Source organism: Condylura cristata, unplaced genomic scaffold (genome assembly GCF_000260355.1).
Source record: "Condylura cristata isolate star-nosed mole 26May11 unplaced genomic scaffold, ConCri1.0 scaffold00013, whole genome shotgun sequence".
NCBI classification, from domain to species: domain Eukaryota; kingdom Metazoa; phylum Chordata; class Mammalia; order Eulipotyphla; family Talpidae; genus Condylura; species Condylura cristata.
Window position 1 is genome coordinate 28675069 of NW_004567114.1, and position 24209 is coordinate 28699277.

Consider the following 24209-nt stretch of genomic DNA (forward strand, 5'->3'; position numbering starts at 1 on the left):
TGGTGATGGGAAACCCGTGGGGATTACAATTGAGATGAAAAAAAAATGTGCAAAATGATGTAAAAATAAACTTTTTAATAAAAAAAAAAGTTCTCTGGGTCCTCACATTTCTGGGGAGCAGAAGAGAAATTTAACATTTTTTTTACCATCATGAGTCTTTAATATTGAGTTTTCCTCAGTCTAGCACTTAATAGCACTCAGTCTAGTATCCGTGAACCCCTCTGTATTTCACCAAGATTTTAAAATAACTTGCTCAAATTCTCACGGCTAGCACGTGGTGTAATCTGGCTTTGAATTCATGGAAATTGCCTGCTTATAGCAACTTGGATGCTGGTAAAAGGCAGCTCTCTACAATCCTGGCCACATCATCAGATTTTTTTCAGTGCAGAAATACAGATTCAAAAAACAAAGTCTGAAAAAGACTCTAGCAATAGAGGGTTACCATGCAACTCACTATATCTGGGTTTACAGGACATTTAATATGGCACACAGAAATACTGCTTATTGTATAGAACTCTCCATTACAACAGTGTTCAGGGTCTTCACCTTCAAAGCCCAGTTGGTTTACACAGCTTGAACCCCATTCCAGAAAGCTAACCAGAAAGCTAGTTTGTCCAAACACTTCACCAGTCATTTTGATACCTGAGCACATTCAGACTAAAATATATCAAGTTGAGGCTTAGAAAACTGAAGGTCGTTCCATAACATAATGATAATTACATATCACTTATTTAGTAAGACAGGTATGGAAAATAAATAGACACTCAAAAATACCTTCAATTGGAAGAATAATGTTAGGAAACAGATTTCTGTCACATAAACTTATAGACAACAATGGCTTAAAGATTGTTGATGAACTGTTAGATGAATGAGTGAAACATACCTGTACTTGTGGCAGGTTAGGATCCAGGTCTAGCGACACTTGTTCAAGGGAGAACTCAGCTGCATAATCATTTAAGATCTGTTTCAAACTTTCTATTTCCTCATCACATTCATTCGTCTGCTTTATAACTATCTACAAAACAATCACCACCACCCCAAAAGAAGAATTTGGTTATAATTTAAGGACTAGATTAATTAATTAGCTTATTTTCAATTCTACCCCATCACAAATCCATTCAAAAACAGTAAATAGGAACCCACATAGACTTTAGTAGGAAACGAGAGTCTAAATACACAGAGAAACACATTTGCAAAGATGGCAGCTCACCTGGGCAGTAATAGGAGTACAAGTTTACTAAGCCGTACCTTTCTTTGCTCTTAACTATTTCCCTCTATATAGGCTGATTCTGGCAAGCATTTTCAGTCATATTAACATAAAGCTGTGGAGATTTATTAAATTACCAATCTGTCACATACATATTTAAATACATATTCCACATGGGGCTTTCCATGCACAAAGGTGCCGTAACAGATTCGATAGTGGAAAGGGCATGTTATTTAAGGTAGGATAGATTTTCCTGTCCCAGCCACATGCACAACCAGTTCCTACTGGGATCAATATTGTATATTTTATGAGTAAGAGGCTAAGGGTTTAAGAATCACCTGAGTTTGCAGAATACGGCAAAACTAATAAGGTAAAAACCTATTTATGGACTAAGAAATAGGATCAAAGTACGATGAAAGACAAAGAGAAGGACTTCAAAAGAAAGTCAAGATATTTCCTTGGAGTGCTTTGCAATGAACTAAATGCCTTTTTAAACTACAAAAATTTGGGCTTGACACAGAATTCTTCCCTGTACTTTCTTTAATATTTAACAATAATTTTAGCCGCAGTCTGGAAATGAATAACTAGGTTCACTGCATACACGTAGTTGCCAGCACTCAATAATGAGCTATAACCCATTACTCCCCCTAAAGCAATTTGTTTGGACACTTACAATATCTAAAGTAGGAATTAAAAGAAATGTGCTACATTCTAGTGATTTCACTACCATTTTTTTTATTTAGCTTTGAAACACATGATTTTCACTAACACAATAGGATAGAAAATTTTGGCAGCACCACTTTGACACCTAGCATAGCACAAAATATAATTTCTGCTTCTATATTCCCCTCTTTCATCTTGTGAAGAAGCCACTTTAAAACATAGTTAGGACTGTTATTTTCTTTTCCTAACTAGGAGACCAATAAGGTACAAAAGTTTAAAAATAATGTATCAAATTTTATTTTTCTTTCACCTCTCTTCATATTATTAAAATTAGTACACTGAGTTCCAGATCTTTTTTTCTCTCTGTGGGCGTTAGAAAAGCAGTCAGCTGATCAGTAGCCAAGCCAGAGAGATTTTAAGAATTAAGACTCAAACCTCAAGTCTTAGGAGAGTACAGAGTGGCCACCTAAATGTGAACAAAATTGTAGAGAGAGACAGAGAGTGATTTTCTTCCTACAGTCAGGTGGTGGTTGGAAGGAAGAAAAATAACCTTTTTCTCTTGTAGTGATCTATCTAATCAGAAGGAGGCAGGACAAGTGGGATCTATCAAGAGGGTTAAAAAGTCTGGAATGTGTAACTCTTTCAACAACTTTCTGCTCTTGTGAGAATGGCTATTAGTCTAGAAATGCAATTCCCACCTAATGATGATTACTAACTTGAGACTGGAAATCAAACAAAGCATAGGGGGAAAAAATACCTCCTGGCAAGAGGCTGAAAGAGATCATTAGTTGGTGGAAAGAAACCCTAATATGGAGAATGATACTAGGAGTGCAGAGACTCACATTTTTATTATATTTGCACATAAGTGAATCTTGATACAAGTTATTTTAGCAATTCACCTAACTTTGTGACAGAAGTCTCTTTATGTTAAAAAAAAAAGGGGGGGGCCAACTTGTAACACATGTTTGAGGAAAAAGTGCTGCAAACATTAATAGGAATGTGACTGCAAAGTATACAGAGATTACTATGGTAATGATTCCTGTACAGGTCCATTCAAACCCCGTGGGACTATAAATGCTACCTCCAGGTTTGAGTCTCTTTCCACAGCATTTTACCCCGTAGGTCTTTAAAAACTAAATGGAATAAAAGAGACTATGCTTTAATAGGTAGCACTAACAAGAACTAACAAAGGTAACATCTTATTCTCATAGGATTCAATAACCCCAACCACTAAAACTTAAAATAAAACCAGCTTTTGCTGAAACTTTTTTTCCAAGAACCTGGTTATGGTCATAAACTGCTCACCTTTAATAACTCATTTTGTTCCTGAGTCACATTTTCCAACAGTTTTATATCTTGTAAAAGCTGATTTGTCCGCTGAAACACAGGCAGAGGTTTCATTCCTGTCTGTGGTAATCTCAGCTCCACTTGATAAGACATGATTTCAGCAATGGTTTTCTTCATGGGGCGCATATTTTCAAGAATGACCTTAATTGTATTAAGATAAGCATAGTAGATAAGTGAGAAAAAAAAGGGGGGGGGGTTGCTGCTAAATCCAATTATTAAAAATTAAAATACTGTATAATTTTATTTTTATAGTTTCAATGTTTTTTCAATTTCCTTAGCTTACATTGAAAAGAAAAATCTATTATATCATTTGTAATCTAGTAGTTCTAAGGTCTGAGGAAAGAATGCCTGGAGCCAGAGTAACCTACCAGTGCTAAATAATGTGGGCAGCCCTCTTCTTATTTCCTTTCTACTCTCTGTGGAGACCTGTTGTTTGCTTTTTGTGTTTTCACTGGGCAGAGAGTTGTATAAGGCATCTGTATCCTATTTAGTTTTGTAGTAACTGCACCTAGCATAAAGCTTCCCATATCGTAGGCCCTTAAAAAATGTTTCTTGAATTGAAAAGAACTATCTTGTCAAATTTCAGACATCCCCCAAGGTGTAATTGAATCTTATTTTAATAACATCTGATATACAGGAATCTGAATTAATATAACCAATAAATGAAAAGAGAATATTCACCTTAAGTATCATTTTATTCATCCTCAAAACTAACTTAACCACCATTTCACAATAAGGAAACTGGACTCAAAGAAGTTAGAAAACTTAGATGAGGTCTGAATGTGAGAGGCAGGGGGCTGGGATTAGAATCCAGAGCTGTCTGATCCTAAAGCACATGTACTCCACACTGCCAGGGGAACTCTGAGTTCCCCTGCAATTTAACACATCCCAGCTCCTGTGCTAGAGGTTCTACATATGTTGGAATTGCTCAACATAATAGTGATGTGCAGATATGAAAGAATATCCAAGAACTATCCTCTGTTGTGAAATATCAACAGCGTAAGGTCACACTGTTAGGTGGAAAGGATGTCCTGAACGAATTCTGCAGATACAGGTTTTGTGGACTCCACCCCATACTCCAGTCATTGAAACTACAACTCCACTCCCTACTCAAGTCACTGAAACTACAACTCCCAGAAACACCAAAGGGAGGACTGTGAAGACCCAAGGGCAGAGCTAAGCAGCCATTTGAGACATTTTGGATAATATATAAGGAAGCCATGTTGAGCTCAGGGACTCTCCCTCCCTTAGCCTTGTGGCTGGTGTCTTGGCTCTTGATGAGCTTGTAGTATGCTACTGGGGTTCCAAGTCAGAAGAACTGGTAGAATGCTCTAGCTAACTTGTATCTCTCTCGCTCTTTTGGCCACATGACTGGTGGCTGGTGAGTTGGCTCTTGATCAGATATCAGTGTGCTGTTGGGATTCCAAGTCAGTGGAACTGGTAGGACGCTCTAGTTAACCTGTATCTCTCTTTCTCTTTCCCTGAGTTGTTCCTTTTCTTTCACTTTGTAAATAAACCCATTATTGACCCTTTTTGTGTGTGTCTGCAGTACAGTTGAATCTTAAGCATGCAGGTGAGGACCCACAGACAGAAGCAGTGTAGCTGGGGCAAGAACTCCATTCTCTTGATTTCGAGGCTCAAGCTTTTGTATTTATATAACTGCATTTATCTTGAATGTAAGACTTTTACATGTTAAGGTTTGAGGAAGAAATTAAAGGACAAAATAATATATGGGAAAATTATCTTTATATAGATAGTACTTTAAAGATGATTCAAAATATGATACTCAAGTCATCTCTATTTCTCAACTTTAGTTTGCTATTACTCTAATCAGACTGAATACTTTTTAACTACATTACATATTTCCAAAACATAAAAAGTATTTTGAGAAATATTTTAATAATGATCCATGCTTACCTCGCCATGCTTAAGATGTTCTTCAGGTGAAAAATCAAATATTTCTTTTGATAACAGGATAGCTTTGATTTTTGAAACTCTCTTCTCCATTGTTTTTACCTCAGTTTCAATAGCAGTTACATCCTAGAATTTCAGAAACAAACAAAAAACCACACTCATGTAGTATATGTTATGCATCAAGTCTGTAAGATAAAATTTGTCACTTGTTCTCATATTAACCAAATTGCTTAAAATTTATACCTCTTGCAAACTAACCAAATCTTACATAGATAATGCTGATTGTTTTCAATAAAAGTATTAATCTATTAATAGTACTGCACACTATGAAGCATTACTTGTATTTAATTGAATTAAAGGTGCTCATAGGCCAGTTTTCAATTATTTATATAATAATAGCAAAACCAGTAGGTGTCCAAACCAATTCTTAAATAAATTCTCAACTATCCACCACCATTCTTTAGATTTATCTTTGGAATGTGCTTAAGGGCTTGAATACAAGAGGGGCTAACATTTAAAAAATATTCACCACTTAAAGTACAATGATAAAGTCACCTTTGGAAATAAACACATCAGGAACTGAAAATTAACAGAAGGGTCACTAAACTACTTTGTAACCTACACAGATTAAACAGTAGAACATTTTGCCCAGTGCTTTTCTCTCTTCAATATCAGTTTCTAGAACCTGACCAAGAACCTAAAAGTAAAAGTGTTGTATGTAACATGTGTCATAAAACCTGCATACTAAAGAAAATGTGCCGTGATATTTATACCTGAAGAATGTGTGCTAGGAAACCTCCATACTGAGGTCCATTCACATCACCAAGTGTGTCTCCAGACCTTTACTTTAGAGCTCAAAGCATATATACTGCAGCAATCAAAAAACATAGCTAATAATGAAGTGAACAGAAAACATTAAGCAGTAATTAACTATGGGCTTCAAATTATAACAGTTTGAGGCCATTCAATTTAGGACAAATGTATCTTTACAAGCCTAAAGCAAATGAAGCAGAAAATACATACAGAAATTGTTTATAGTAATAGCACCAAACTGTAAGGAAAAGTTAAATTACATTGAAAATTATTTTCTGCACCTTATATTTAAGAACGTATGGAAAAGTATACTTTCCATACTTCTATACCGAAGTACTGAGGTGCTGGAAATTTTCAATAACTTCAATAACCACCACAACAATTTGTCATTCTGGGACAATGACTATTCCCAGAAGTTACATCAGTGTGGTATAGGAAGTGAAACTGAAAAACAAAAGGTGAACAAGACTCGCTGTTCTTGCCTTTGCTATGGGACACCATTCTTAAATGCCTTACACATTTTAAGTAAAAATGAATAAATTTTTATACCCAGTGATTGGTAGACAGCAATGCCTCAATAAATATTTGCTATTGGTGAATGAAGATTTGGAAGATTATCTGTTTTAATTCCTTCTTTGCTAATCTGAGCTTTCAAATCAACACTATATCTCTGACAAAGGGAAAATACCGAGCTTGTGTAACTAGGATTTTTCACTGTTTAAACATGCCACTTTAGGACTTAGAATGATAAGGGTTTTTTTGTTGTTATAAGGTAAAATATGATCCAAGAAATATGAACATAAATGAAAAGAATTTTTAAAGTGTCTTTAATCAATATCTAAATCACTGTGTCTTCATATAATTGAAAGTTGACTAACAGTAAAACTGATTTACTAAATGAAATATTAAAGATAAGTCAGATCTTCATAGTGCAAACTTACATCAGCCATACGCTGAATCTGTGGAAGACTTTCCATTATTTTTTGTTGTAAATCTGCTACTTGATGACTTAAATCTTGTATGGACTGGGCTAAAGTATCTGTTTCAAAAATTACTGACAAATCTTCCAGATCTGTGAACATTGAATGCAAAAGATTGTACTTCTGTTCTGAATCTTCCAGTGCCATCTAGATAATGAGAAAGAAGGAAAAGAGAGAAGCGTTACGATATTGAGAGAAAATGATTAAAATTTAAATCAGAAAAAAAATTGTATCAGCATGTATAACTTCTATACATTTCCAGTTATATAATGAAAACACTGAATACTCTTTATTGTCAATGGCAGTGAATGACATTAGTGTCTACTCTTTTTTTTTTTAAATTTATTTATTTATTCATACAGAACTGGGGTACAAGTCAGAGTTGCAGGGGCGGTCAGAGGCTTCACCAGAATTGTCTACTCTGTTTTGATGGATTTGTGGCAAGTACTTTTACATCACATAACCCTGCTCCTCCAATTTTTATTAACAGAAACAGGGCACTTTATCTGTAGTCTGTTCACCTGTGATTTGGAACTGGGAACAAAAAAATGTCTTTCAGGCTCTCTCCAATTAATTGCTATTGTAATTTTGGAAACTGTGGGTTTGAGAGAAATAAATTAAGTGGGTATGAGAAATGAAGAGGAAATTCTAGGACTTTCCAGTCCTGGAAGCAAAATCCTTCTTACTATATGGTGCCAATGATTTTCCTGAGATGTCCTATAAATTTATGACAAATTCCTAAGTTGCCTCCAACAATTTGAAAAACTTGATACTAAATGAACACAATCTGATAAAACTAAATAAAAGTGGAAAATAATGCATTCTTAGATGTTATGCCTTAGAATTTTTTCTTTTTGTTTCTAAATAATGTATTAACTTTCAAAGTTAAGATTTCAAAATATCTCAGCCACCTGCTGGAAATGTTCAACCTGCTAATACAGGTTTCCAGTAATTCTATAACAAATGATATGTGAAAGAACATTTGCTTATGCAACTATAATTCCAGCTATAATGTCCAAAATTAATCAGGTTACTGAGAATTTTATAATAGTCTCGTTCAAAACCTAAAAGGAGAAAATTTTTAGGAAAACAAAACTTAGAACCAATACTTTTCACCAATAATATAATTTACAATAACATTAAAAACTATACATTAGGTAGAAATTCAACAATATACATGCAAGACCTGTACACTGAAGACCACCAAACACAGCTGAGAGAAATTAAAGGCCAAAATAAATAAAGATATATTGTGTTACTGGACTGAACAGTCAGTATAGTTAAGGTATTAATTCTCATGAAATTAATGTACAAATTTAATGTAACCTCACTCAAAATTCTAACAAATCTCTATATAGAAATTGACTAATTGTTTCTAAGACTTATGTGGAAATACAAAATAGCCAAAACAATTTGAAAAAGAACAAGGATGTATAATTATATCTTTAATTTTAATTTTGAGACTTTTGATTTAATTTTGAGACTTTTGATTATGGTAATCAAAACTGTCATATAAAGAATGATAACATAGATTGAAAGAACAGAAAAGCACAGAGATAGACATACATACATATGTCTATATACATACATACATACATACATACATACATGTCAAGTGATTTCTAACAAAGCACCAAAGTAATTCAATGATGAAAGCTTCAAAAAAAAAAAAAAGAACCTAATTCCTGTTTCCTATCATGAATAAAAATTAACTTGAAATGGATCACAGAACTAGAACTACAAGTTAAAATAAGAAGAAAACACAGAAGGAAATATTTGTGATCTTGATTTCTTTGCTATAATAAAGAAAAGCCTATAAAAGAAAAAACATAGATAAGTTGGACTTCACCAAATGAACATTTACTCTCTGAAAGACAATGAGAGAATGGAAAGAAAAGTCATAAACTAGGGGGAGAGGGAGGGAAGTAATTTTATTATATACCCGAAAAAAGGCTGTTTTTAAGACTAACATTTACAACTTAATAATAAACAGACAAGCGACCCAATTAAAAATGGGCAAAATAATTTGAATAGACATTTCACAAAGGATGTATATAAATAGAGTATTTGAAAAAATAAGCATATAAAAATGCTCAAATTAGCACATGAATAAATACTCAAAATGTAAATAGAGAAATGCCATTTAAATCACATAACATGTTATTAGAAAGGCTAAGATTTAAAAGACAGGCTATATTAAGTGCTGACAAGAATGTGGAACGATTAAATCTCACACTGCCAGTGGGAATGAAAAGTGATGTAGCTCTTGTAATAAAGGAAATGCAAATTAAAATCACAATAAGATACCATTGTATGGCACATTTTAAAACAACTAACAACAACAAATGTTGGCAAGGATGTGGAGAAAAAGGAACTGTCCTGCACTGCTGGGAATGCAAGCTGATACAACCACTATGGAAAGCTGTTTGGAGGTTTTTCAAAAGGCTAAAAATAGAGCTTCAATATGATCTAACAATCCACTCCCAGGTATATACATTAAGGACACAAAAACATTGATTAAAAAGGACACCTAAAACCCCATGTTTACTGCTGCTCTATTTACAATAGGGAAGACATGGAATCAACCCAAAAGCCCAAAATAGAAGACTGGATTAAAAAGATGTGGTACATATACACAATGGAACATTACTCGGCAATCAAAGATAAGCTCATGCCTTTTGCAGCAACATGGATGGAGCTGGAAGGAATCATATTTAGTGAAATAAGCCAGAAAGAAAAAGAAAAAATGTTGAGTGATTTCACTCATAGCAGGAGCATAAGGGATTGGGGAGCGGGGGAGAGAAGAGACACAAACAAATGTTATAGAGTAAAAATGAAAACAACAAACACCTATAAACCAGAGATATTTTATGGGGGTGGAAGGGAGGATGGGATTAGAATGGGATGGGAAGAGTGCACTGAACTATGGTGATGGCCCTTGGGTGAAGTGGTGGTGGGAAGCCCATGGGGGTTACAATTGAGATGAAAAAAATTGCACAAAATGAAGAATGATAAAAATATAATAAAATATAATGAAAAATGCATTAAGGTCAAAACAGACACCAATAAAATCAATGTCAAATACACAAAAAAGCAAGGTAGCTATTTTGGAAAGTGATTTGAGTTTGAATGCCATAAAAACCAGCAACTGCATTCCTAGTTATTTAACAAATAAAACTAAATAAAAACATATGTTCACACAAAGATTTATATATTAACATTCATAGCAACCTTGTTTATAACAGCCTATGGAGCAGATTCTAGGCTGATTCCAACACTCCCAACCTCTCGAACTCATAGTATCAGCTCTCTTGAAGTAGACTGGACCTACTGATTAACTTCCAATAAAATGTGGTAGAAATGGTAAAATGTCACTTCTAAGAGAAGATGATAGACTATTTCCACTTTGGGGGTTCCCTTTCATTCCTTTACACTGTTGATGATGAAAGCAGCAGCTGCCAAGCTATGAAGGAGGTGTGCGATGGGACCAATGTGTCTGAGTATGGAAGTAGGTCTGCGGCTGGCAAGCAGGCATGAGAATGGATTTGGAAGCTCATCCTGGCTCTTCTTCGACCAGCTGAGCCTTCACACGAGACCACAGCCTTGCTCTATTCCTTGATTTCATTCTCATGTGAGACCTTGAGTCAGAGGCACTCATCTAAACCATACTTGCATTCTGATCCCATAAATGTTGGCTTTTAATCTGCCAACTTTTAGAGTAATTTATTACTCATTAATAGAAATTGAAGGCCTAGTCCCAAATTAGAAACAACATAAATGTCTATTAACTGGTAAAGGGCTAAACAAATTGCATTTTTCCACAAATGGAATACCACACAGCAATCAAAAGAATAAATGACCTTTATGAATAAATGCCTGGATGAATCTCAAAAATCTTTTACTTAAGTGAAAGAATTCAGGCACAAAAAAAGTACATACTATATATTTATGGGCTGCTGTGAAAAAGGCAAAACTATAGTAATAGAAAGCAATGAGTGACGAGGGCTAAAGACAGGTGAAGGGTGATTGACAACAAAGGGGAGAGTAGGAAACTTTTGGAGCTATGAAAATCTAATTCATATTAATAGTGGTGGTTAGATAGATAAATGTGGGCCTCTAACAAATCACATTTAGTTGTATACCTAAATAGATGTATTCTACTATAGATAAATTACTTCTCAATGAAGTTGATTTTAGAAAGTTTTCCTATGACAAATTATGTCTCAATAATCCTCAATTACAACATGTCTTTAGAGTAATCTTTAGATTATAAAAACCTGTTTTAACATCTAGATAGGAGGCTGTAGCACAATTAAAACAGATTTTTAAAGTTTAGTTGTAAGTTTGGCATGAGTCATTTTACAAATTGACTGCCTGATAATGGCAATGGGTATCCTAAAAATAAGATGACAATTTCGAAAATAGAGACAAAACAGGGCCCTCTTTGCTGGTGCGACAGGTTAAAGTGCAGCACTATGAAGCTGTCTATGGCCAGTGAAGCACGAGTCCGATCTCTGGCCAGGGAGGTGACCCATGTGGCGTGGCAGACTCTCCTGTCTTACTTGCTGTTCCCCTCAGCAGTGTGTTTCAGTCAATTTGCCTGTCTAGGGTGAGTCCTCTCATTCCCTGTACCTTTGGCCTATACCCCAGTTCTTATATGCATAAATGAAAACAAATCTTTTTTAAAAATAGGGACAAATGGAGTATTCAGAGCTAACTAGTAATATGGGAATGACTTGATACTGGGAGATTTATTAGGATACATCTGTGGGACACCTTCCTACATCTCCCCTTGTACCTACTTTGTCCACTCCATTCCAGATCTTAAACAAATTCCAGCAATTAGGAAAGTCCTGAATAGTGTGAGAGATCACTTCCACACTTGGACATTTGTGTCAGCAGAAGGTAGGAAATGTCCAGTTGCTTTTGCCTGAGAGCTTACTCTTGTATGTTTTGTTTTTTAATTCACAATAAGCATTTGAAGGGAAAAAAATCCTGTCTTTGCAAATTCCTTGAAAATGGTGAACACGTAAGTGATTATAAAAAAAAAAAAAAAAAGATAGGTTCTGGGGATGTAAAGAGTCAATCCAAAGGGGCTGGGGGAATCATAGGCAAGAGAAAAAAAGAAATAAATGGGGGAAATGCAGCATTTTTGTGACTGTTACCCTAGGAGGACAATGTGTCAACAAATCTCAAACATCAAGGAGGCAGGAAGTCTGTGATTTACTTAGGAACACACTGTGCTATTCTGAAGATATCAAAAAGAGTTGCATCAAATTTGAGGTCTGATTATTCTCAAAATTGTTATAGAATAAACCTTTTCCTGAGAGATTCTTTCTCATGACAGAGTAATACATAGGAAAGGAATTATGGCTTCATACTAACATTTAAGTCAGTACTGGGCTTCTGGAAGATTTCTTGGGAGTCAGGACCCAAGCAGAAAACTACTTTCATGTGTTTTGTCTTTGTAAAGCAACATAGAGTCACAGGGCACCTGTAGGGTACCACGAGAAAAGGGAATTTGGAATCATGCAATCCTAACACTGGAACTATGGATTAAGTTTCTATTGCTGTAGAACAACCTATATTTAGCAGTTAATATAGTAAAACAAACTTCTTATCTCATGGTTTCCGTGGCTCAGGAGTCAGGCACAGCCTGGATGCATGCTCTGCTCAAGATGCCCCATGGTTACAATCAAAGTGCTCTCTCTGGACCTGAGAGTTCCCTTCTAAGATTATTCAGGGTGTTGGTAAAATCCACTGTAGGACCGAGACCCCAGTTTCCTTGCTGGTTCTCAGTTGAGAGTCACACTCAACCTTTTTTTTTTTTTTTAAATAATATCAGTTTATTTTTACATCATTTTGTACCTTTTTCCATCTCAGTTGTAATCCCCGTGGGCTTCCCATCACCAAACCACCCATGTGCCATTACCACAGTCCAGTGCACTTCCTCCCCCCCCCCACCATTTTTTGATCCCATTTCCCACTCCACCCCCATAACATGTCTCTGGTATATAGTTGTTCATTATTATTATTTTCTTCCCCCTGGTCCTTTATGGTCCTGCGATGCACACTCAACTTTTAAAAGCTGCCCTGGGGTTCTGGCTCCCTGACCCTTTAATAATATAGCAGCTTATTTCCTCAGGTCAGCAGAGGCTCTCTCCAGTCTGCTGTGAAGGAGTTGTATCATCATGCACTTGTGCTTAATCATATATTCAAGCAAGTGACTATATTCCATTATCACAATCTAAGTCATATAAGGTAACCTAATCAGAGGAACAGCTGTCCCATTCATTTCCTGCCCACACTCAATGGAAGATCATGCCGTTGGGACTATTAGAAGTCATCTTAGAATTCTGCCACCCAAAATCATCACCACCAGTCCGTGCAACATTTTGACTTCATAGGTGGGGGAGTTCTGGAAGTCATACCATCAAAAAGCCGAGAAGCAGCTATCAGGACAGAAAGAACCAGAGAATATCACTCTCCCGATTGACATTTATGATAAAGTTTGTTTTTCAAGAAAAGGAGGAAAAAACACCACGGCTGTCAGCTAAGTCACTATCACATACATTCTAAGACTCACAGGAAGGACAGACAGAACACTCACCTGAAGGATGCTGGCACGCTGACTCAACAACTTCAAAGAATCATAGTCAGCAGGAATTTCCAGCAAACTACTGGTGTTTTCTATCCAAACTTCAGTACTCTTCAAGAGATCATGATATTCCTCCATCTTAACTGTGGCCTGTGAAAGAGGGATGGTAGCAGAACTCAGTATGCTGCCTTCAATTTGTGGTTCTTGAAGACTTGGTTGCTGTTAATCAGTGGTGTGTGGTGCCACACTCTCCATGTGACAGGCTAGGGGTACCTGCCCATCCCCGCTTCAGGTTCTGACCCAAATGTTAAGACTAACCCTGGCCTTTGGCCTCAGTGAGGATCCCAAGTTAGCTATCCAAGTCATCTGGGTACCACTGTTTTGTCTATTTTTTTTACTTTTCAGATTTTTGGAATCAATCTAATCTTTTTTTTTTTTAAGATTTATTTAATTTGCTTACAGAACTAGGGAAAGGCCAGAGGTAAGGGGCAGTGAGAGGCTTCACTAGAGACAGATTGGGGAGCAGAATAGGGAGATCAACAAAGTACACTGCTGAGGGGAGCAGTGGGTGAGACAGGGGAGGTCTCCTCACCATGTGGATCACCTCTGGGGCCGGTGCCAGGGATAGAACTTGCACTGAAGAGTCTGTGGCAAGCTTACAGTGCTGCATCCTAACTTGTTGTGCCACTGTTTATTTTTTCAGGTAACACTGCCTTACAACATTGCATATGATCTGGGGGGCTAGGTCAGACCTTCTTGGATGTATGTCACCACACACCCCCAACTGCCAAAGTATCCATAGTCCTTTACCCTGGATCACTGGGGTCCCGTCCCACGTTGTCCCCATTTCCTCTCCCCTCTAGCAGGTGCAATCTTCATCTTATGCTTCATTCTAAACACTGGATTTATATTTGGTCCTTCTGTACAGGGCCTTGTCCAATAATATCTGAGACTTGGATCCTGCTTTACTCTTGTTAGATCACATGTATGACTCACCCACCATAACCTGTACTTGGAGAGGAGTGAGGGGCATTTGCCCCACATCATCCCCCCTTCCCAGCCACAACATTCTTCTGTATTATTGGCTCCCTCTACGGACTCTTGACATTGACCAAAATTCCCTGACATATCAGGAAGCCCACTGCCTGCCTGGTGTCCAGCTGTGGTCTGACTTTTAGATATTTGTTTCTGCTTGCACAGCAGAAAAAGTGCCCACATGAATCCAATGTGTGGCTCTAGCTTAGGTCTTAACACTGGGAAGTTAAGGGAAATTGGCTGTTTCTGAGTGCATTTTTTTGAGATATGACTTAAACCTATCTCAGAATCACCATATTTGAATATGCAACTATAAAGTGTTACAGTTGTACCTTATTTAACTGTGAGGTTCTAGATTCAGCTCTCTGTGATACTTGCTGATACCGCTGGAAAGGAATCATCAAGTTATCCATCCATTCTTGTGCCTGTCCTGGGTCCTGTTCAACAATGTCATGAACTTCAGAATCCAGCTCATTTAGCCTGGCATGCCAGAGATCCAGCTCATCCCACATTTTCTGGAAAGAGATACCATAAGTAAATTTGAATGGTGTCTATTCCCCGTTTTCATAAGGTTTTTGTATTGTAAATGCTACCAAAACAACATCACATAGATAACATTACAGGTAAAGTTATTCACTTATGCCTAGCAACCTCCTGTGACCTAAAACTGAAAAGCATTTTTTCTGAGCTCTTTAACTCTGTGTCCATTTCAGAATTAACTGTAAGGGAGCAGAAAGACCTGGACATTTCCTGAAATGAATGACACCAAACAAGGTCAATATAACCCTGATCTTTCAGGAGTAATAATGAGGTAACATTATGTTTAAGAGGCTTCAGTGAGCATCTGAACCTATTTTCACCAGTATATATGTACTTGAGCTGACAAGCTTTATTAAACTTAAAAATAAAACTAATAAAAAGAAGATCTGTGCTCTGACTCAGGATTCATGCAGTGACAAAAATTATGGTCACATATATTAGTTGCAACTGCTTTTGGCTCAAGAAACCAATAGGAAATAGGTTGGATTCAAATGTGGATTTGCTTGGCCAGAGGAGATCTCAAAGGTAAAATATTCAATTCTTAATATCTGCTTAAGAATACAATTTCTAGAAGTGAAAAAATAAGACTCATTAAGTTGCTTATTAAGAGTCCAGTATTTATCCAATAGCGAGTCATATCAACCTATTTTAAAATCTCTTTATTCATATTAGAAGATTTCCTGAAAACATAACCTAGAATAAAAATGCTTTTCAGATATAGGCGTTTACTTGGGAATGAAGGGGTAGAATATTTTGTTTATATACATTTTTCTCTGTAAGACTTAATTTTCTAAGCTATTTTACAAGGAAATTTGTTTTTCTCTTGACAGTCCAAAGAAAGCTGTTATGAGAACATATCTGATTGAAATCTTTTTAAATTAGTCTTCCCAAGATAAGATCTTAACTTAGGAAAAAGCTAGTTCACAAACAGACTCTCAGGAGTTGGGTACTTTCCAATAATGGATAAACTAAGAAGAATTCATAAATGCAATCTTTTCCAACAAGCTGTAAGTGTGACTGTCAACTTTTACTTGTGAATTCCACCCTGTGAATCTGGGGCAAATCTCCATGCTTCAGACTCATCCAAAGAGCATACCCTGTGGTAACTGATAAACATGGGGAGTGCCAAATACTGAAAAAGTTAAAAGAGGATGTTACCTTTTGAATTTCTTGAGCTTTCTCAATATTTTTGCTTTTCTGTTGCAACATCTTTTCTACATTATGAAGCCCACTGTTAATTTCACCTATTTTTCTGCTCATTGCATATGATGGTGAGATTTTCAAGACTTCATTGTTAATCTGTTCAAAGGACAAAGACACATTTGGATTACAGTTGTTCTTCTGGGCACTCAATTCCCAGGTTTAAAAGATGTAAGTGATAGTCACACTGCTATGCAATTTAACTTTGGAAAATCTTGTAAGGGCTAAAGGAAAATTTCCAAACCATGCTGGCTAATACATTAATGAAAGGGAAAGTGAGCATATGAGGAAATGGCAGCTGTACTGGCATATCCTTTTCAAATTAAACTTAAAAAAGAAAAGCCAATAAAAATTTATAATCCGTAATTCAGAAGCTTGTAAAATGTAATCTACATATAACAGAAATGTGCTCTTGGTAGACATATCCATGAATTATTTGAAATCTACCCAGATGGAACAAATAATAGAAAAGTATTCCTGGGAGATAAATTATATGTTCTTCCCATTTTACGAGAAAATCCTCCGCAAAGATCTGTTTCCAATAAGCCAAACTTACTCTTAAATTATCATTAGAATTATCAACCTTGACACTCACTTGGGTGGAGTAACCTTTTAAAGCTAGTTATTTCTTGAGGATGCATAAAATTCTCTTCTGTGTTTCTAGCATGTTTTCACAGCAATAAGAAATCTAGCCATTCAACAGCATAATTTATCTGAATGATTTTCCTAAGAAAATAATTTGTGCTAGTAAAGATAGTAAGTGAATGTTTAGTGTATCATTTTCCCAATATTTAAGTTGGTTTCCTTGTGTTTTTTTTTTTTTTGTGAAGCTATATTGACAAGGAATTCTCCGGGCAGCCACCAAATAACTAACAATACATTATACTTTTGTATCAGTTCTCTCCCTTTTAGTAATCACTACTATTTACATAGCCACTGAGACTAAAATCTCCCAGTATATAACAGATAGACTACAGATGCAACAACTTATTTAAAGTCACATATCAAAGTGGTGGGTGGACTTCACTGGAGATGTGTCCAAAGAATCCCTGAGTTACCAGATCCTAGAGTCTTTGACTCTTTTCACAATGCAAGATTGTTTATACTTTTATATGACACTTACATTCCACAGACCATATACAAATCAACATTATTAGAAAAAACCTGATCCTGTATTAGTTTTTTAAACTGCTTTATTAGTTTTTTTATTGCTTTGCAAGTAATTGCCACGAAAGTAACTGAGATTTTGGGTTGTTATTATTAACAGTTGTGGTAGAAATGCAATGCATTTATGCATGCATGACTTAGGAAAAGTAAGCACACATTTTAATGATGCAGAAATGTACTGTATTGCTTGCATTTTTAAAAATATAACAGCTTATTTTTACATAATTTTGTGCCTTTTTCCATCTCAGTTGTAATCCCCATAGGCTTCCCATTACCAAATCACCCGTGTGCCATCACCATAGTTTAGTGCACCCCCCCATTTCTGATCCCATTCCCCACTCCACCCCCATAAAATGTCTCTAGTACATAGTATATATAGTCCTTTATACTCCTGCTATGAGTGAAATCATCCAGTATTTTTCCTTTTCTTTCAGGCTTATTTCACTATGTTGTTTGCAGGTTTTTAAGACACGTAACACAATAAAAATCAGTTACTGTTGTTACAAATATACAATAGATGAAATTATCAACCATAAATTTAAAAAAGACTGATTCTGAATATTAATATATAGTAAGGATTTTCACAGTATTCACAACATTTAATTTTCATCATAAGACTTAGTATTCTCTTAAAATACAATCAGTAATACATGATCCTTAAGAAAACACCTTATAATGGCTTTTCTTAATAGGAGTTTATCAAGTTTTTTTTACCCAGGTTAGAGAATAGGAGTTTATCAAGTTTTTTTTACCCAGGTTAGAGTTTCCTAAAAAAATCTGTCAGAGATGTTAACCAAGTTGAATTCAGATGTGCCATACATTTAAGATCCAGTTGACTTATTAATTTAGTGGTAGGCAAGGCTCCACAAAGCAATACAAAAACCCGGTGGATGGATACCAGTAGAAATTCGCTGTGTTGGTTTTAGGCTGCTTTTAAACATGGTCTGAGTTTTATGAAACATTTCCCACTCTTTCTTCCAAATTGGACTCTCAGGTATAAAAGTATTCCCAGATATGTTCTATCAGAATTCAACTACCATCACTATTAGAAAGACATTTTGTGTTAAAAGCTAGCGAGTTATTAGGTTTGTATTCTTTCTGCCCTCGGTTGCAACTTCAAAATGTTAGTGTGGCAATACCTTTTAACAAAACACATTATTCATATCCAAAATTTTAAAGTAATTCTCCAGTAAAAAGGAAAAGAAGCCAAGTAAAAGATAAAATATAACTTCACTTTTAAATGCAAGGAGAAAAAAAATAAGTATCCACAGCTAAAAATAAGCAGACTGTCTAATTCTGTTATCTGTCATTTCTTTAGAGTTACTTCATCTCAGTATTCAATACACAAACATATCACTTATCTGAGTTCTATAAAAAAAAACAGTCATTGCTCATATAAAGGGCAAATGAAAATATGACACTAAATGTTATTTCTTTTCTTCATAGTCATTCAATTCCATAAAGAACACTGACACAAACATTATTATTACCTTCTCATCTAGGTCTTCTAAAGCTTTTCTGCATTCTTCCACCTGGGAGTCAACCTCTGCAGGGACTATGGTGTACATTTCAGAATACTTGATTCGTAGTTTTTCCATAATATTCTCAAAAGTTACTTTCCCCTTCTTAAAAATGTTTTGAAGCTCCTAAAAACATCAAAAGAGTTTCAATACTCACCGGATGGGGAAAAGTTTAACTCTAAAAATGAAAGCTGCTCTCCTGCACATCCTTAAGATTTAAATGAGTAAATTTTGCATGACAAAAACCTCAAGATTGATACAAGCCTATGAAGCCTGAGAGATAGTCAGAGGATGCTTTCTAATTTGTAAGGATGAAACCTGATCTCTCTCTCTCCCCAGTGTCAAACCATTGTCTTCGAACAGAATTACAACCCCAGTTTCTAAGGCACCTTAAGGATTTCATTGTATCACCCTTGCACTCCAAATCTAAAAAACTGTTAGTAGCAAAACGTTTCAAAGAAGTTTTTATTTTGTTATTAACTTGTTGCCATTTCTGCTCCTTCCTACTTTATCATCACAATGATTCAAGGCCACTAAAAGCCCCAAGCCTCAAGCAGAAGTGTCTGCTTTCATGTAATTAGACAGCCCAGCAGAGCTCAACTTGTTTCAAAAGGGAGGGTTCCAGTTCCATGCAAAGAATGTGGGTTTTAGGAGATAAAAGAAACCAGAACAAATAGCCTATTAGTTGTGGCCTAGAAACAAAATCTGATCTACCTTCTCCTACACTAATTAGAAAGGAGAAACTCATTTGTTTGGGAAAGTTTCCCAAAGACCAAGTGGAAAAATACTTCTTGACTTTACTGTGGCTCTTGGGGGTTGTTTTGTTTTTAAGAGTAGCCGTTTGACAGCATTGTTGATGTTAATGGATTGAGTCACCACACTGAAAATGACAGTTCTGAATGACTCTGTGATGTATCATTTTTTTCCTTTCCTTAATCTTCAACAGAGAACAAATCTAGAGAAAGTCAAAGAACAATGGCAGTCAGACAAAGGTAGTGTTTGAGGGATAAGTGTCTTCCTGTTCTATCTAGACTGAGTCAGACAGTACAGGTCATCAGTGCCACAAAGAGATGGCTTCCCCTTGACGACAGCTTCTGTGAATAAGTTTCTGTAAGATTAAGTTTCCCTTCACAACATTAATGACTAAAAGCTCTAACAACAGCATGTGACTTCTGAGGTAACACCCAAGTGTCATTTTTGCCTATCACTAGCCAGTAATAAGAAGTGATCATTCTGAAAAAAATTATTACATGTGCACTGCTCCTGGAATACAATATATTTGGTTTTTTCCCTAGTCTCTGGCACAGAGCTCTAAAACCCTTGAAATTCTCTGAGTGATGGGGTAAGAGTAATTTTTTTAAAAATACAAAACAGATATTTTCACCATACCCGATTTTTTTGCCATGCAAGGTTGGGTGCCATTTTAAAGGACAAGCTAACTTTAGTGAGTTATTTGATCGATGGAGACTCCATAAAAATGATGGAGTTAATGAACATAGGGAGAACTGGGAAAATGGAATGCCAGATATGGAGGCTCCAAAACCCATTTCCCCATCCACTGCCCTTCCATTATATACTTTGTAATAAACCTGTGATACAAGTCTAGCAAATTACTAGACCCAATAGGAGGTCATGGGAACCTTGCCTTATAAACCCTCAGCAGTTCACAGAGGTCCAGGGGTGGTGACTGGTGTCAGAAGTGGGGGTTGTCTTGTGAGAGTAAGCCCTTAACCTGCAGAGTTTATGCTAACTCTGGAAGTTAGTATCAGAGTTAAACTGAAACACAGGAGATTCAGTCCAGAGAGTTGGAGAAAATAGGTTACTGTTGGGCAAAAATAAAAAACACCATATATATTTGGTGTCATAAATGTTGTGATTAAAAACAATTCCACTTCTATCAGGAATGAAATATTACATCCTGCTGAAGCAAGCTGTGTAACCTGCTATTCAAAAGTGGTCTAAAGACCATGCTTGGTCTACATGGCCTACCTATTGGCCTACCAATTTGGTCTCAACTTGGTTCTCTGTACACTGATCCATGTGTACATTTCAGTCACACTATGCCACAGGGCTTTTGCATGTACTTTCCTTTTTCCTGAATTATTCTCTCCACCCTTGTCACCCAGTTATCTTGGCCCCAAAGACTTTGGATTCAAGACCACAAACCTATACTACAACATTCACTAGCTCATTCTCGCTTACCTCAAACTTTTCGGACTTTTCTGGGTGGTCTTGTGATTCCATATTTTGGAGAGAAGTTGTGGTCTGCTGAAATAACTTCCTTAAGGTAATCACTTCTTTTGTGAAAGAATCTCTCTCTTGGATTTCATTCTGTATCAGTTCCTTATTTTTCTGAGCTTTCTGCAAAAGTCTAAAACACAGATCAAGATAAAATAATTTCTTTGTCTTCTGTGAAATAGCTTTATTTCAATAACTAACAGTTATCTATATAGCTCACAAAGTTTTCTCCCCAAGGGAAATGTACCTTTTAATGATTTATACACTGCATATATAAACTTACCTCAAATTCTATTACTTAATTGAAAACCTCTCCAAACTATTCACCACAAAATATACTCTTTTTAAACTTTACATTAAAATTGCCATCCTCAACCTCTTTTCTTCATGTAACCCTGAGTTCAATTGAACATGACTTAGCGGTATGAGTAGAGTCATGGGTGGTTTCTTGGAGATAGACAACCCCCTACCTTCTTCTCTCAACTGACTCCATTAGCTGGAGTGTAGTCACCATTTTAGTAGAGAAGCTTAAATAGGTAAAAGCTTCCTTATAGCAACCTGGTAAGTAACTCTAGCTGCAAGTTTATTATATATTTTGACCCAGTGATTCCACTTCTTGACATCTTTCTCAATGGATTAATTACAGAGGCAGACAGAGATTCTAGCATGAAAATATTCATTCCAGTGTTTTTATAAAATAAAACACATACACATTCACAATTTAAAGGTGCTTCTATGTCAGGGACTTGGTTAAATAAACTATGGCACATCAAAATAGTGAGATATTATACAGTTATATTTCAAAGAACATTTAAAGACTAGGGAAATAAGCATGAAAAGGGGTAAGTGATTCTGCAGACTACAAAACAGTATAAGAACTAAAATTACAAGTTGTTTTAAAATATCACCAAAAAGCAATGAAAAAAAGTGACTTAAAGTGGTTGTGGCTAAGTGATAAAATTAGAGATGGATTTTATACTCATTTTTTTATTCTAATCATTTTTTATGTTTTCTAAAACCCCTACAAAGAGTATGTATTATTAAGTTAGAAATACAGTAACAACAGCAAAGAAAACATAATATCCTAGGTAATATCCCATACTTATTTATCTTTACTAATGTTTTCCATTCTTTTATCTATTAGTATATCTATCTTTATATCTATTAGTATGGACTGAATTCAATACCGTATCATTTGTCATTATTCTATAACATTTTTAGATTCACAAAGTTCAGTATTTTCTAAACTTCAGGCTTTATAGTTTTTCATAAATCTTACTTGTTACATCGTTCTTGCATAGATGTAATCTCTTGAAATGCTGGAACAGACTCCATAGCCTGTACGTTTTCAGGGACATTCGGTATGCTCTTTATGCGCTGAAGAAGCAAGGCCAGTAACAGCTGCTGGTTCTCCACATTCTGTTCATAGTGATGGAAACAGTCTAGCAGCTCAGAGAGTTCCTCTGTGCTGGCTGCCTCTTTTGTTTTGGAAATTTCAGGGAGTTCCTCTTGAAGGTTATCTAAAATAATTGCTTCTCTTTCAATCTAAACATACAAACAAAAAGTGGTTAAGCACATGCTTACCACTTCAGGATCACAAACAGAATTCAAAAACCAGATTTTCTGAAAACTGACATTTTAAAGGGTTTCTAATAGCATAGCCTAGCTCGGAGTAGTATCTATCTTCTTGAAGTTGGGAATATTATTCCTCCATTATCATAATCCCATAAATCCCAGCTATTTATCAGACAGATGTCAATTGAAATGAACTGCTGTTATGAGCCAAAGGAAATAATGTTGAATATTTCCTAAATATTTTATTTTTCCCTTCGATAAATGAAACAGTATTTCTCCTGAGGTACCCATTGACAAATGATTGAATAAAGACAACATAATATACATACTCAATGGAATATTACTCAGGTACAAACAAAGGCAAAATCCTGCTATTTGCTATATAACCTAGAAGATGTTGTTTAGTGAGAAACTCAGAGGAAGAAAAACAATACATGATTTCATTCATGTGTGATAAAGAAAGAAAGAAGACATGCAACTGATTTAAGTAAGACCAATAAACCCTTTTAAGGTTACCACAAGGGAAGAGGGGAAGGAAAGGACCAAGTAAAAGGTATCAGATTGTATGGTGAAGGCTGGAGCTAGACTTTTAGTGGTAATAAATACAGATAATGATTTATAATGATACACAGCCAAAACCTTTATCATATTATAATGCAATGTTACTTCAATTAGACTTCACTTATATGTGGAATATAGAGATATTGAACATAAAGTCAGGGGAAAGGTAAAACTTTCAAGCAGACAATAGATTGAGGCATATAGTAGGGAAGGGGAGAGAAATCGTCAAAACAGGAGGAAGAGCACAAGGAATATGGTGATAGATCATGGGTGCTATAGTGGTAAGAGAACCACAGGAAAATCAAATACTGTACAAAAATCAATTATGACATATGAAAATAAATTTAGTATAATTCTTCTTAAAAGGCCATAAAGATGGGGGGGGAGTTCAAAATACGAACAGAAATTCACTTTGTCACATATAAAGTACTGATCGTGGTAACAGACTCACATTTTTAGGTCTTTAGATGATATAACTTTTATTAATGGATAAAATTATTAATAAATCTTGTATTGAATTTGATACTTGAGCCAGAATTTAAGTTTGAATTCACTCAGTTGTGAATCTGGACAAGTTGCTAAAACTCGTTTCATTTATAAAATTAGAATACTAAAAATAGCTGTCTCATAGGATTCTTGTGAAGACAAATGGGATAATCTAGAGAGTAACTTGCCCCTAGAAGAACAAATATGCAAAACTTTGTTTATTTTTTTTAAAGATTTATTTATTTATGTATATAGAACTGGGATACAGGCCAGAAGTGCAGGGGTGGCGAGAGGCTTCACCAGAGACAGAGTGGGGAGCAGAACAGGCCAACTGACCAAGTACACTGCTGAGGGGAGCAGCGGGC

At 35.8% G+C, this 24209-nt stretch overlaps 1 protein-coding gene across 2 annotated transcripts in view; it reads right to left on the reverse strand.

Moving 5' to 3' along the window:
* Positions 1-24209, reverse strand: part of SYNE2 (spectrin repeat containing, nuclear envelope 2) — a 239253-nt gene that overhangs the window by 101962 nt on the left and 113082 nt on the right. For both annotated transcript variants that reach the window (XM_004681792.2, XM_004681791.2), the window contains exons 51-60: positions 22502-22767; positions 21187-21355; positions 18955-19110; positions 16256-16396; positions 14890-15072; positions 13535-13672; positions 6886-7071; positions 5135-5257; positions 3176-3358; positions 884-1015 (exon numbers count right to left, since the gene is read on the reverse strand). In XM_004681792.2, the coding sequence (XP_004681849.1) occupies positions 884-1015; positions 3176-3358; positions 5135-5257; positions 6886-7071; positions 13535-13672; positions 14890-15072; positions 16256-16396; positions 18955-19110; positions 21187-21355; positions 22502-22767 (1677 nt within the window). The remainder of the gene's footprint in view (positions 1-883; positions 1016-3175; positions 3359-5134; positions 5258-6885; positions 7072-13534; positions 13673-14889; positions 15073-16255; positions 16397-18954; positions 19111-21186; positions 21356-22501; positions 22768-24209) is intronic.